Source organism: Macaca fascicularis, chromosome 10, assembly GCF_037993035.2.
Source record: "Macaca fascicularis isolate 582-1 chromosome 10, T2T-MFA8v1.1".
In the NCBI taxonomy this organism is placed as follows: Eukaryota; Metazoa; Chordata; class Mammalia; order Primates; family Cercopithecidae; genus Macaca; species Macaca fascicularis.
Genome location: NC_088384.1, coordinates 67,791,949 through 67,806,022, shown reverse-complemented (window position 1 = coordinate 67,806,022; position 14,074 = coordinate 67,791,949). Strand labels below are relative to the sequence as shown.

The 14,074-nt window shown below is 48.9% G+C and overlaps 1 protein-coding gene across 4 annotated transcripts in view; it reads left to right on the top strand.

Annotated features, from left to right (window-relative positions):
* SLC24A3 (solute carrier family 24 member 3) overlaps positions 1–14,074 on the top strand; it is a 503,791-nt gene that overhangs the window by 287,829 nt on the left and 201,888 nt on the right. For all 4 annotated transcript variants that reach the window (XM_065522715.1, XM_005568241.5, XM_015457749.4 and 1 more), the window contains exon 3: positions 8,389–8,465. In XM_065522715.1, coding sequence (XP_065378787.1) covers positions 8,389–8,465 — 77 coding nt within the window. The remainder of the gene's footprint in view (positions 1–8,388; positions 8,466–14,074) is intronic.

The window sequence follows — 14,074 nt, the reverse complement described above, 5'->3', positions numbered from 1 at the left end:
GTATTAGGATGATTTCAAAGAGAGTCCCCCTGCTCCCAAGCTAACCTCAACTGTTAACTCCCCAGTGATAAGGGCTGTGTACCTTTAACTAGTGTTGAGTATGGTATCCAGCGGATGGTAAGGGCTGAAAGTAGTGGTGTTTTGGCACAGTATTGATTTAATAAATTTTCCAGTGTTATTAAGATATGGTCTTTAGAACCAGACAAAAATTCAAAAGATGATCTTAGAACAGACTGGGTCCCTGGAACACCCAGCACCTCCTGTTGCCAGATGCCTTCTCCCATGCCTGCCTGAGGTTTGCTTGACCTCGTTGAATGTAAGCATGCATTGAATGTCTCCAAAACATTTCCAAAGACTAAATATTTAGAAAATAAAGTTATGCATTTATGTACTTTCACACAGATTCTTTTGTGGATAATTTTGTTCAGTGGCCTTTTAGTTATGACAGATGTGTTAATTGCCTCAACCAACACTTAAGTGATTTGTGTGCCAGACATTTTGTTAGATACCAGGGCTGCAGAGAAGAATAAATATCCTACAACCTTAACCTCCCTCCCCCAGTCTATTGGAGAAGAGAGAAAACAACCAAAAATTGCTGCAAGGCAAGACCTGACATGCAAAAGGCTGTAGGGATGCCAAGGAGCAAGGACCATATGCATTTCTCACAAGGAGTTAGGATATGCTGGGTAACAAACAGCCCCCAAAGATCAGTGGCTACCAAATACAACAATGTTATTTTTACTCATGCTACATGTACAAAATGCATGTATCGGGGGGGTTGGGGATTCTGGTATCAGTCACTCAGGGATCCAGGCTGATGGGAGATGCACATTGCATCTTGATGTATTTTTCAAGAAATGCTGAGACAAGAAAATGCAAAATGGTGAGCCAGGCACTGGTTTGAAAGCCACATGCAGTCCACATCATTTTGCTCACATTTCACTAATCAAAGCAAGCTGCATGGCCTTAACCTAACTTTGAAAGGGATGTAGCAGTCCTCCTCCTAGGTCTCTGGAACAATGAGAAATGGGGTATGTGTGAACAGCCCTCATTGCCACCAGAGTTGGGATCTAGTAGTTGGGAGTTTGACTGAGCTATCCCTCCCAACGCCATTTCTCAGCCAATAAGTCTGTCTTGTGTTTATACAAAACCACCTCCTGAGAGAAAGGCCCTCTGCATTCAGTCACACTTGGTATTTGTTGTCCTCTTTCATGTATCCCAGCCTGGTGGGTGCTGATGACAGAGAGAGAAACGACAGGGCTCCTGTCCTCAGGGAACTGAGCTCATGGTGCCACTGAGTCCATGGTACACATGGACAAGCAAATGCCTACAGTGTGGTTGGAAATAATTTGATGAGCACTGAGACAATGTGATGGGGCCACAGAAAGAAAGGCAGGGAAGGTTTTGTGAGAGGCAGAGGAGGTACCGCACCCGGAAAACAAAGTTTTTACAATGCCCCAGGAAAAATGGGAGCAACAGGCTTTACTAAGACAGATGAAAGCATCTGAAACAGAAGCTTGAAGCCACTCATCACTGCAGGGGGAAGCTGGGTAGCATCCAGACCGCCATTTTTTGGTGCAATTCCTGACAGACTAATCCATCAAGCTGCATTGGGTGTTTTGTCAAGAGAAGGTCACTGGGATGGCAGACTGGTATTCTGATGGCTGCAGCAGCCCACGTTCCTTTTGCTCAGACATGTTAAGGGAGCCAGGCTTTTTAGGATGTGTTGATCTTCATTTTGGGCTGCTCCATTTGATCAACATGTGATGAGTATGTCTAAAGATGTCATGAATGTTCCTGCTGCATTTTTTTCAAGCAAAGGAGAAAAGACTCTCTGCCTCTGCAAACCTCCATTTAGACTCATCAAACTCGGGCCTCATGAAAGCAGCCAGGAGGGAGAAGCAGGGAAGCTGATTGCTGTTGCCTTGGTAAGGGGAATCCACTCCACTCAGGTCCCTGTGGTTTCCATGGGAACAGCACTGCTTGTTTCTGCAGGCCCCCAGGGCTGGCCAGATGCACTGAAAGGAAAATTGGGGGATGAAAGAGAGGAGCAGAAAGAGACTTTGAGGACCTTGAAGGTATTTGGGGAATGACTCTCAGCTGGATGAGGCTGCTCTGTTCTCCCTGCATAGGTAGCTGCTCTTAACAGGCCACGTGGGCCACGTGGCCCCAACAGGCTGAGTACCGGAAGCACCTGCCTAGAGGCACATGCATTTATGCAGCTGTCATGGACTAACCACCATCCAGAGAAACAGATGCCAATGCAAGGAAGGAAGGAACTGGCAACATGTGGATTTCAACATCAAGGCCAGAGATGAATGTGCCCTCTACCCACACCAGGCCAGCATGTCGTTGTTATAATTTAGAATAATGATATGTGACCCCAAGAAGCACGGCGGTAGGTATTTCACATTCACTATCTACACTCTTCATAACAACCCTGCAGGGATGACATCAACACACCCATCTACAAATGAAGGAAATGAGGCCCCGTGTGGCACAGAAGAAGATCTGGACCTGAGCCTGATTCCCCACTGTGGGATCTTATGCAAAATCTAACTGATCACCCAAGGAAAATGTTAGTTCCCAAATTCAACAAGCATCCTAGCTCAATCTTTAAAAAACGCGCTGAGGACTTTTGGATTTGGCACAAGGACACACACCTGGAGAGGGTGGCATCAGCACCAGCCATCAGCTGTGGGAGGCACTAGAGGCCCCACATTGTCTTACCTCTTGTTCTAGAAGTGAAGCAACTGAGGCCAAGAAGCCCTTGGCAGAGCCTTCCAGTCCAGTGCACCACACTGTCTGCATACTTTTCTTGGAAAGCTGCAGCTATTCAGAAAAGCGCATGCCCTACCCACACCTACAAGGCACTGGAGTGGGTCACCAACTGGAGGGCTGTTGCAGTCTCCAGGAGGCAAGCACAGCTGCTGTTGTGGCTCTTTTCTTGAACCCCACTGAGACTTATCAGGCATCTGCTGTGTGCACTGCAGTGTGCTGTGTTTGGACCAGAGGGAATGGGAAGGAGGATCCTCAGAGGCCATTTTTCAGTTGGTCAAAAGGCAAATTGAGGCCCAGAGAGATGAAATGACAGGTGACCAAAGCCACACTTTGGGCAGGTTGGCATTGAGCCTCAGATTTCCAGATTCCCAATTGAGGACACTTTTCTTGACTCCAGGCTGATCCCTTCCTTAGGAAGACTAAACACTGCAACACCAAATTACTTCAGAACCACAGCAAGGCAACACTGAGTGAAACAGCGATGTTAATAGTAGGCTGTGTACGTAACACACACATAGGAGCTGACAGAGATCAATGAGAAGTCTTATGGCCTCCCTAAACGAAGCTGCTTTGCCAGTGGGTCTCTAGACTAGGATTCTTCCTGATTTACATTCTGTTCTACAGGGTCATCTGGCAATGAATGCCCTTTGCAAATTAGTCAAAGAAGCTTCTAACATGGTGGAATTGGTTATGTAATATAAGAACATGTTACAACCCTAAGTCTTAACGTTGGGGTCCTACCATTGCTAGATTCAGAATGCAAGTCTTAATAACAGTTTATCCTGATTTTATGCTTGTGCAGAGGGACTCCCTTCTGCCACCTCCACCCCATGCCCCACTGCTGTGTGCTGAAGCTAATTATGTGTATATAAGTTATGGTCTGTCCTTTCCTGGACATAAGATACCTTGCATCTCCTCTTCACTTCTTATGCAAAGGAGGCTTAGGAGATGCTGTGGACTGAGTGTTTGTTTCCACTTCCCAGATTCATATGTTGAAGCCCTAACCCCCAAAATGATGGTATTTGGAGATGGGACCTTTGGGAGTTCATTAGGGTCAGATAAAAGTATAAGAGTGGGACCCCGATGTTGGGATTAGTGTCCAAATAAGAGAAGGAAGAGACCAGAGCTTATTCGTACTATGACATGTAGATAGTGCACTGCAAGAAGAAGGTGGCCTCTGCCAGCCGGAAGACAGCCCTCACCAGAACCCAACCATGCTGGCACCTTTATCTCAGACTTCTAGCCTCCAGAGCTGTGAGAGATAAATGTTGGTTAAGCCCCCAAGTCTATGGTATTCTGTTGTATCAGGCTAGGGCAGACACAGGCATTCCTACACCCAGACATGTGGATGGTTTCTTGATATATCACCTGTGACTCTTTCTAGGGCCTTCTCTAGCCCTGGAAGCATGCTTGGCTTGGCCAGTGCAGGGCTCAGCAGAAGTATTGAAGGGTTAGTGCCTTTGGGACAGCCCTAAACAGTGACAGGCAGGCATCAGTGGACGGAGCCCCCCACCCTACTGCTGACCCGGCAGTAGACAACTCTGAGACCTGCTTCCCTCTGTCTCCCAGCAAGCTTGAGGCCACTCTGCCAGCCCCTTCCCCTCCCTGCCTCATCTCTCCACCCTGCTCCCGATGCTTCCTGGGATCACCTCCCAAACCAACTGCTGTCATTCAAATCTTTCTCTCAGGGTCTGCTCTTGAGGGCCCCAGTCTAAGGCATGGGCATTTGAAACCTATGAGGGAAGACTCACTTCTTGCAGGGCAGGAGAAGAGGGCTTAGCTCAATTTTTAGATGAAATCTCTCCTTGTGACTTTTTTTTCAAACGATAATGCATGTATAAAAGGGAAAATAAAATACATGTAGTATTCTTTGTAAGTTGTGAATGAGTCCTTTGAAACCATTTTTCTAATTTCGTGATTTTCCTGATACGTGTTTCCTGAGAGGAGCTGTAATGAAAAAGTAGTCAGAGTGGTTGGATGTCAGGTGAAGTTTGTTAGGTGAGTATTTAACCTAGTCATTCTTTCCACATTGCTATTGGCCACCAAATAAGACTTTTTATTATTCTTGAAGAACGGTGATTCAATACCCTTAGACTGACTGTCCTCTGCCTTCCCCACCCTTCCACCCACATTCAACTCAGTGAGGAGGCCCACAGTGCCGGCCGCTCCATTCACAGGCTCTGCCACTGGGTGTGCCAGACTGGAGGCTCTCATTGCCCCATGGAGAATTTTCACACACTTCCTCATGGCCAGCTGTGACTGCTGACGGGGGGCGCACTTTTGATAGAGGAGCTCCCAACTGGGCATGGATCAGAGAGCAGGCCCTGGAGAGCAGACCAAGATCAGGTCACTGGTAAGCTGCCCACTCCCTGAAGGGAGGGAAGAGAGGGTTGCTGAGCCTCCAAGGAAGGAGGACCCTGAAGAAGCTCCTGTGGTTTCTCCTTGGCTCACCCCTGCCCAGCCAGAACTTTGGGCAGCTTCTAGGTGGACTGCCCTGAGCCAGCACAGGGCCCTTTGGGTCCTGCCCCATCCAGGGCTAAGCCTCCAGTGTGTCTTCCCCAGGGGCCCAGCTGGGGCCACCATGTGGGCTGGCGTGGAGACCCCTGACAAGAAACCACCTCCACCAGAGAGCCAGGCCCAGTGGGATCTGTGTATCCATGTTGCTTCATTCAGCCAATTGATGTTCATATTACAGAGAACTGAAAATCGGAATGCCTGGATTCAGAACCCAAGCCTGTCACTTACTGACGTGGTGCTCTTGGTGGAATAGGTGCGCTCCCTGGCCCTTGGTGGCCTCATGCATGGGGTGGCAGTGAGGCAGGAGAACGGAGCTGGGTTGAGAGAACCCAGTGCAGATGCAGATGATGCTCATGGGGTGCCTTTCACTTCCTTCCTATGCTTCCTCCGTCCCTTGTTATTGATCACGGAGGAAGCTTGTGAGGCAGGAAGTAAAGAGGTAACTGGATGCCACATACCTGTACCCCCTCTACCCCTCATTGATGATTGGGGACCTCAAGCGGTTTCCACGTGTGATTCTTCTGCTTGGCACTGCCCTTGTTTCCCGTGGGTGATGGCTGTTGTGATTGATAAATTAACTCAGCATCCCATCTATAGCTTCCAGCTCTGGGACTAGGAGAACAATAGGAGAGGTGACCTTTGAACCCTAGGACTGGGGAGTGCCAAAACGCCCTGTGGCAGCTACACTGAAAAAATGCAAAGAAAAAAAAAAGCCCATTGCTTCCCCTCCAGGCGTGTGGCAGCTGAATGTAGATCAGATCAAATCCTTTGGGAGGAGATCACGGAAGGAAGAGGTCAGAGGGCAGAATGAAATTGCAGATCCATGCAGGAGGGGGGTGGCATGTGTGAGGGGCGTCCCCAGCCCTGGGTTTGCCGGGTGTGCAGCCCTATTCCCACTTTCCAGCCATGGAACCCAAGCATGTTGTCCCATCTGTCTTCCCCTTCGGTTCCTCACCTACAGAATTGAAATAATCACCTGTTTGTGAGGATAAGATGGGATCACAGGGGCAAAGTGCAAGGTACAGGGCTTGCCAGGAGCAGGTGCTCAATAAATGCTCACTGTTGTCATCCCTCTGCCCCCACATTAATTTCCAGATCGTAGCTTCATTTTGGTCCCCAAGGGAAACTCCTCGAGGCTTCTCCCAGTTTATTTATTCATTGGTCAGAGGGGCTCCGTGCAGCCTGTTTAGGGCAACTTCCACTTAGAAAAATCCTTGCATAATCTTGACATTCCTGTCTTTTCTTGTCTCCTTTGTTTAAAGGACCATACAAAACTAGAGAGTGTGATGAGCTGGACATACAGGTGGATCTTGCTTTTTAAAAACAAAAAACAACTTTATTGAGATATTATTGACATATAAAAATTGTATATGCTTAAGGTATACAACTCGAGATTTTGATATGCAGATGCATTGTGAAATGTTAACCGCATTTCAGTTCATTAACATATCCATTACCTCTACATAGTTACCATTTATGTGTGTGTGTGTGTTTGTGTGTGTGTGTGGTGACAAGATTTAGATCCACCCTCTTTGCAAGTTTCAAGTATATAATGTAGTATTTTTAACTCTCCCCCACTTGCTGTACATTGGAAGGTGAGCCTTGCTTTATATACTAAATGTATCCTTTGGCCCAAACACCTCATGTGGCTCCAACCCAAGACCTGCACAATCCCTTAAGCAATGCTGCCTTGGATGCAGAGAGCAGAGCCTTTTCGAGCAGTGACCGATGGCTTGTGTCTTGCACAAATCCTCTGGGCAAGCCAGGGGTCGCCAGCAGAATTGGGCCTGGGTGTCTCAGAGGTCATCCACTCACTCCTTAGCACCACTGTCTTTGTCTCTTCTCCCCTTCCTGGCTGCATTGCCTCTCTCATGCACAGTGCATCCTGGAGTCACCTCCCAGATAAACCACATACCTCCACATCCTTGTCGGAGGGTCTGCTTTTAGGGGAATCCAAAATAAGACAAGAGGCAAACAACTATCATCTAGCACATCCTCCCCATCAAATGGTGGTGGTTTCTCTAAGAACTCACTAGAGAAAGACTTGGAGACCTCATCAAGCTCAGAGGAAAAGACTTCTTTCAACAGCCAGTGATGTCTGCCCATGTGGGGCTGTGGGTGGGGGTACTGTGTGCTGCTCCTACCGTGCCTGATGGGCACATCCTCCAGCAAAGGAGCCATGGATTCCTATCTGAGGGACCACAGGAGGCTTCATAAAGGAGAGGAGATGTGAGAACCTAGCCCAGAAGGTTGATTGGATTTTATGAGAGGAAGGGACAGGAGGCCCGGTTAGTGGTGGAGGACCTTCTTGGTCAGTTCACGGACTCCGGTTTTCATCTCATGGCAGAGAGGTTTCGGAACATTGAGAAGGCATGAACATCCCTGTGGTTGGCATTCCAGTCCAGCCACAAATGGAGGTCAACTTAGAAAGGGGAGCAGTGGGAGGGAGCAGGGAGGGGGTTGTTCTAATAGCACACGGGGCCCACACGCTAAGCCAGGTCAGGCAAAGTGGAAAAGGAGCAAAATGAAGACCCACTTAGAGCAGGGGCCTCAAATCTGTCTGAGCCACAGACTCCTTTGATGATCCAATGAAGCCTACAGCCCCTGCTCAGAAAAGCAGTTTTCAATGCGTGCATGCAGCAAAGTACATAAGGTTACACATGGAGACTGACTGTGTGGAAATGAAGCTGTCAAAATATTAGAAAACAAATTTTCAACATGGTAGTTTACGTGCTTCCTCATTAACACTTTTAAGTTGCAGGTGGTGACCTAACAACCACCATAAGATTGAAGCAGTGGGTGAGAGCTGCACAAGTATGATGGTATGATGTGTTATGAAAATATCTGTGGGGCCGAGTCCCAGGTTCTGCTAACACACTGTGGTTGGTTGCCCATGTTCTTATCTGAAGGAAACACTCAATTCTGGTTGGTTTTGTGAACCTAAAGATGTAGGGTTTTTTTCTCATCCAAGTTCATGGACCCCATGTTAAAACCAAGACTCTAAAAAGGGGCTGGTAATGCTGTCCCAGACCTACAGCACTGAAAATGTGGTCACCTGTGCTGAGACGATTTTCTTTCTCTGTTCTTTAGCCCTGCATGAATTCCCCAATGACATCTTCACCAACGAGGATAGAAGACAAGGCGCGGTGGTCCTCCATGTGCTCTGTGTAAGTACCCCTCTGTGCCTCTGCCCGGAGGGTCCACAGGCCAGGCCTAGGGGTGTGGGGTGAGGCACCTGAGGCCCCCAGTGGAGTCTCTCTGCCCTCCTGTTCACACGCCTGGTGGGGGTCCTCCGAGCCCTATAGGGGGCCATCACCAAATGGAGACGAAAGACTGCAGCTTTCGAAGATGGAGCCATCTGTTATGCACTTTCCCTTCATGTTAGTGCCCAGAGTGCGAGCTCTAAAGTGAAACAGCCCCAGTCTCCATGACTTAACCCTACTCTCTGCTCAAACACCACCCTCTTGGGGGAGCCCTTTCCTAACCAGCCTTTCTGAAATGCCGCCGTATTTCCTCTTACCCTGCTTTGTTTTCCTCCATGCTACCTGCCATTGCATAGTTATTTGCTTTTCAACTTTTCACCCTCACTCACACGTAAGCCCCTGAGAACAGGGACTTGGTTTTGTACACGACTTCATTCCCAGACCCCTTCTTGGCACGTGGTAGGGACAGAACATTTGCCCACTGAGTGGATTCTATGTAATGTCAACTGGCACCATGTCTGACACAGAAGGCGAACAAGAAAAGCTTGTTCTCTTCCCATCTGGCCTCTTACTGTCCACCACTGCCCTAGCATCTTCTGCCACAGAGCCAGTGGCTCTAAAGTCTGTGGTCCCCTTGTCCCCATTTGGAGGGTTTGGGGGAAGGCATGCATGTGACAATGTCTAAGGAGTGGACAGCTGTCCAACAAGAAATCTCTGAGCCACGTTCTGGACTAGGTACATTACTGCTCCCCCATCTCTGCGGCGTTCCCTCTCCCCCAGAATTTCCTCTCCCCTGAATTCCATTCTAGTTATTTACTGCTGTGGAGTGAACTCCCCACGTATAGTGGCATGCCCCGTCACTGTGTCATTTTGCTTTGGGTTGTTTGTGGTGAGTGCTCAGAAGGAGCAGGGTGGGAATGCTGCTCCACGGAATCCAGGGCCTCAGATGGACCGACTCCCATAGCCGTGGCTGGGCCACTGGTCCTAAAGGATTTCTCTCTCCCATGCCTGGTATGTGGAGTGGGATGGCTGAGGGACTGGCTCAGCTGTGGCTATTGAGAAGAACACCTACAGTGACCTCTACAGTATGGCAGCCTCAGGCAGTCCAGAGAGCTCAGAAAGGGAGGGTGACTGAACCTTGAAGTCCCACGGTGTAATTTCCACCGTTACAGTCACAGCCCACTGTGATTCAACGGAGGGGTTAGAGACCTTGCTTTCAACCCACAGCTGGAGCAGGTCAGCAGGCACAACCTGGGCTCTGGAGTCAGAGAAGACATGGGCTTGAAGCCCACTTCTGCCGGCCTTACTCTATATGTCACTTCCGGGAGGACACTTGACCTCTTAAGACTCACAGGCCACCTCCATCTTGACTCCTTTTCTGGGTAAAATCAATCAACTCTTCAACTGGTCTCCCACTCCCCAAAAAGGGAGCATGAAAAGTCTCTTTTCTACAAGGACATTCTCTAAAAGTACCAAATGAGTAAGGAGAGCCTTTGCAACCGCCCAGCCCTCCCTGCCTTTCAGGGAAGTTGCATGCACTGAGCCATTAATATGGATGTCACCTTCGGCACCAAGGAGGCTACCCTGTCACAAGGCTGAGGAGCCCCAGGCACTGAGTTGGATCCGGAAATCTCTGGCAGACATTAGCATCCTGATGCTTTGACATCTGAGATATGAGATTTCCACTCTGGACCCAAACACTGCGTGCTTTCAGCCTCCCGAAGAGATGTTGTCGCCTGCAGCTGCATGGCCCTTTCTCCCCACCTCCATCTCCCCTCTGGACTCACTGAGTCATCAACTGGAGGTGGACGAGGTTCATTTTTCTTGCTCTTCATGAGCCCAGGATACCCAGGAAGGTTTCTGCTGTCTGTGGTAGTACATTTCCAGGCTGGCATAAAGGCAACTTGGGCACAAATGCATACTATCCTCCTTAAACACTTCCCTAAGAGTGGGCATGAGCCTACAGGTTAGCACTTTGTAATCACTGGAATCCAGTGCCACTGTTAGCCCCTGTCCTGGGCTCTACACTTTAGAATCCACAGGGCAAGGAGTTCATGGACCAAGAGTAGTGCCCACCCCTTCAAGATTATGTTCCAAGCACACAGAAGCCCAGAATTCTCCACCCAAATAGCCGTGAGCCTGCTGCCAAGGCCTGTGCACGTCTCCTCCCTGGCTCCACCTCTTGGAGGGAAGAGACCCAAGTGGGGCAAGTTTCAACACACAACATACATGACTATAGTCCAGTGTGATGCCAAGTGGGCAGAGCAGCAGGGCAGAGACAAATGTTAGGGTGGACCTGCTGGTGCCATCCCCAAGGCCCAAGACCAAATCTTGTTATCCTATCCACTAGAACATAAGCCCCCACCACCAGAATGTAAGCCCCAAGAAAGAAGCCCCTTCGTACTGTGTCCAGTCATTGAATGCCTGGAGTTGCACAGTCACTTTTTGTTCAGGGCAAGAGTAAATTATTCCTTCTATCCCCTTTACCTTCCATGTTGTGCGGCACATTTAGGATACTCAGAAACTGTTAAACAAACATCACTGGATGTGAGGACTGCTGGAAGAGTAACATCTGACATTTGATTGGCCAGCAGGAAACAAATGAATGCACGGGTCAAAGCTGCAAGAAGCGAAATACAGACTTCCTGCACTTGGCCATCTAGAAAGCATTTCTTGAGCCCCTGCAGAGTAGTGCTGGGCTGAGTCCTTCTAGATGCTCAGGACATGGCCTCGCTCTGAAGGAACCTGCTGTCTTGTGAAGAGAACCACTTATGATCGGCACCTGCCATGCACTAAATGCTAACGAGGGTCTATACAGCCTGCTGTGCTGTGGGAGCTTAGAGGAGGCACCTCAGTGTCAGCAAGGTCGGGTGGTGCTGTTCTTGAAGAGTGGGCAGGCAGATTCCAAAGGAGCATGGAGAAAAGGGACTCCACACAGGAATGGGAAACCTCATGGTCAGAGACACAGAGAGGTGAGAGTCAGGGAGTCTAGAGAGAGCACAAACCAAGGGTGTGGGTGGTGGAGAGTGAGCGAATGTAGCTTGGAGAGACCAGCGGGATCTCACATGGGAGGCACCACACGTGATTTAGCTGCTGCGTTGGAGTGGTGGGAGATTCTTGACCTCACCGTCCCTCCTTGCCTAGGGTTAGTGCTGCATTAGCTCAGGCTTCACCAGAAGTGACCCAGAGTCATCTGCCCTACAGTCAGTTGATAAAGACCCAGGCAGGACATAGAAAAAGGCTCAGGGCCGTTTGGGCAGGTGATCCCAGAGTCCCAGGGGCCCTGGGGAATATCCAGGAGGGAATGTGGAGGACAGAACATCCCCAGGAGACTGTTTCTAGGCTCCTGACGAGCTGGGACTGCCTTATCCAGGCAGGGGAGTGATGGCCTTCTGCTGGAGAGTCCCCGCGGGGTGTCCTGCCACCCCAGGCTTCCCCTGAGAGAAAGCCATAGGGCTGCCTTTTGCTGGGGTTCACTGCTCTTAGTCATGGATCCGGAGCAGAGGGCCTAGTCCTTGCTGCTCGAGTTTGATCCGAAACCTGATCACACTCAGCATTGGCACCTACACTCAACCTGCCCCTTTTCACTTGGGTCCCACGAGTTTGCTTTGCTCCTGAGGCTTGCAGCCTTCAGCCTCAGTTTGGGTAGAGCTCTGGGGACACAGATGGTTCTGACCCCTTGATACACTCTTTTAAACCTTGAATGACAAAGCTTGCATTCTTTTTTTTTTTTTCCTCGTAGATACTTCCCTGTTTTGTGTGTGCTTTGTAGAATCGAACAGCTGAATCGTTCAACTTTCTGAATGTTCCCTTGGATCTTTCATGTTCTGTGTATTTCAAAAATCCTGAGCCTGAGAGTGCACTTTTTAAAAAGGTTTCTGTTCCTTCTGGCTGTTTGTCATGTAGTGGGGAAATTCATGATCTTGACAACTTTTTCAACAAAAGATAACCCCAAGAAAACACTTGTCTTAGAACTCGCTTTATATCTGATCTCTTATAACATTGAAACACTAAAAGCAGGATTTCCTGTCTGTGAGGAAATTTGCACCCTATAGATTCATCGAGCCTGCCCCAAATAAAGGAAGAAGGCTGTGAATAATTTTCTAGAATTGTAGTTTGTTTGTGATTTATCAAGATCTTGTGAAATTTTGCTCATTATCCCCATGACACAAATAGCTGAATCTTAGAGATGATAAGCCAAGCTACACATTTCCCTTCCAGTAAGAGGTTTTAAATAATCAATATTTGGAATTCTTTCTTGAAGTTGGTGTGGGTGGCTGTCTATCTTTTAAGAGATCAAACTCCACAGCAGGAATAAATACTCTCTGCATGCCCTGCCAGCTTTCAGAAGTCTTCTTCCTAAGCTTTGAGCCTTGCTTTCCGATTTTTAATGTCATTCTTCTCTTCTGGCAGGCAGATATTTCTATATGCCTGTGTGTATGAGAGTAGAAGGTGTCACACATTTGAAAATGATTCTGTATCCCATACCAAGGCAAGCTCTTGTTAAGTGAGTCTGTTTGGTAGGAGGGCTGCTAATTAGTCCAGCAACCCAGACCTGTCATAGATGTGCTGGGGAAAGACATATCAAGGAGAATATTTTTGATGTGCATCTTCAGTTTCTAAATCCTAGGCATGCCCCGAGATGTCCCATAGGAAACTTGGGAATTCAGGCAGAAGGGACGTTTCCCTCCACTGAGCTGTTGGGGTTGCTGCCATCTGGACCTCCTCAGGCTGCTCAGAGCAGCAAAAGGGATGTTCTGGCCACGTGGGAGGTCCCTGGTCATCTGCCTTAGGCTTCTTCTGTTTAGTGGTAGGGACTCCCTTGTGCACATCTCCATCTTCACACTCCTATGTCCAGTGCCCATTAGGGGCTCGTGTGTATTAAAGGAGATAGGCTCTCTACAGCGCGGGTCATTCCGGAATCCAAGAATCCAAGCAGGATTCTTGTGCTGAGCTGAGCCCTCAAGCTGGCGCTCCCTACAAGTGGAGATTCTCCAACAATGAGGAAGAGGACCGTTAACATCACTCCTTTTGGTGTCCCCATGGTGAGGGTGTCCAGGGCATGATCTCAAGATTGGTGGTCTCCCCTGTCCCCCACCTCAACACCTGTCCACACTTCTTTCTTCCGCCCCTGGACCCAGGGAGTTTTATCTGGTCTGGGAATTGGGGAATCTCACTTATGAACTTACATCCAAATTCTCTCTTAGTCCTAGATCAGCTTTTAAACTTAAGAACGTGCTTTCTGTCTCATGATCCCGTGGTGACCTCCTTGCTCCCCAAAACTGCAGAGGAAGCTGATTAGCATTGGAGAGTGGCCTTTGGTACAGAAGTGATGAAAGTGATTGGAGTACTGGGGAAGGAGGGAGGCTAGTCACATCTTCTCCTCCCTCTGGCTTTGTGGTTTTCAGGTCCATTGTCTATTTCTGGATTTAGTGGTATTCCTAGCCCAGCAGAGTACCTCGGTGACCTGGACCATGCTCTCCTTCCCTCCTTCCCTCCTTGCCTCCCTCCCTTCCCACACAATCCCTGTTCTCTCAGAAGAAGTGTGTCTCTGCCTCCACTCTGGCCCTGGC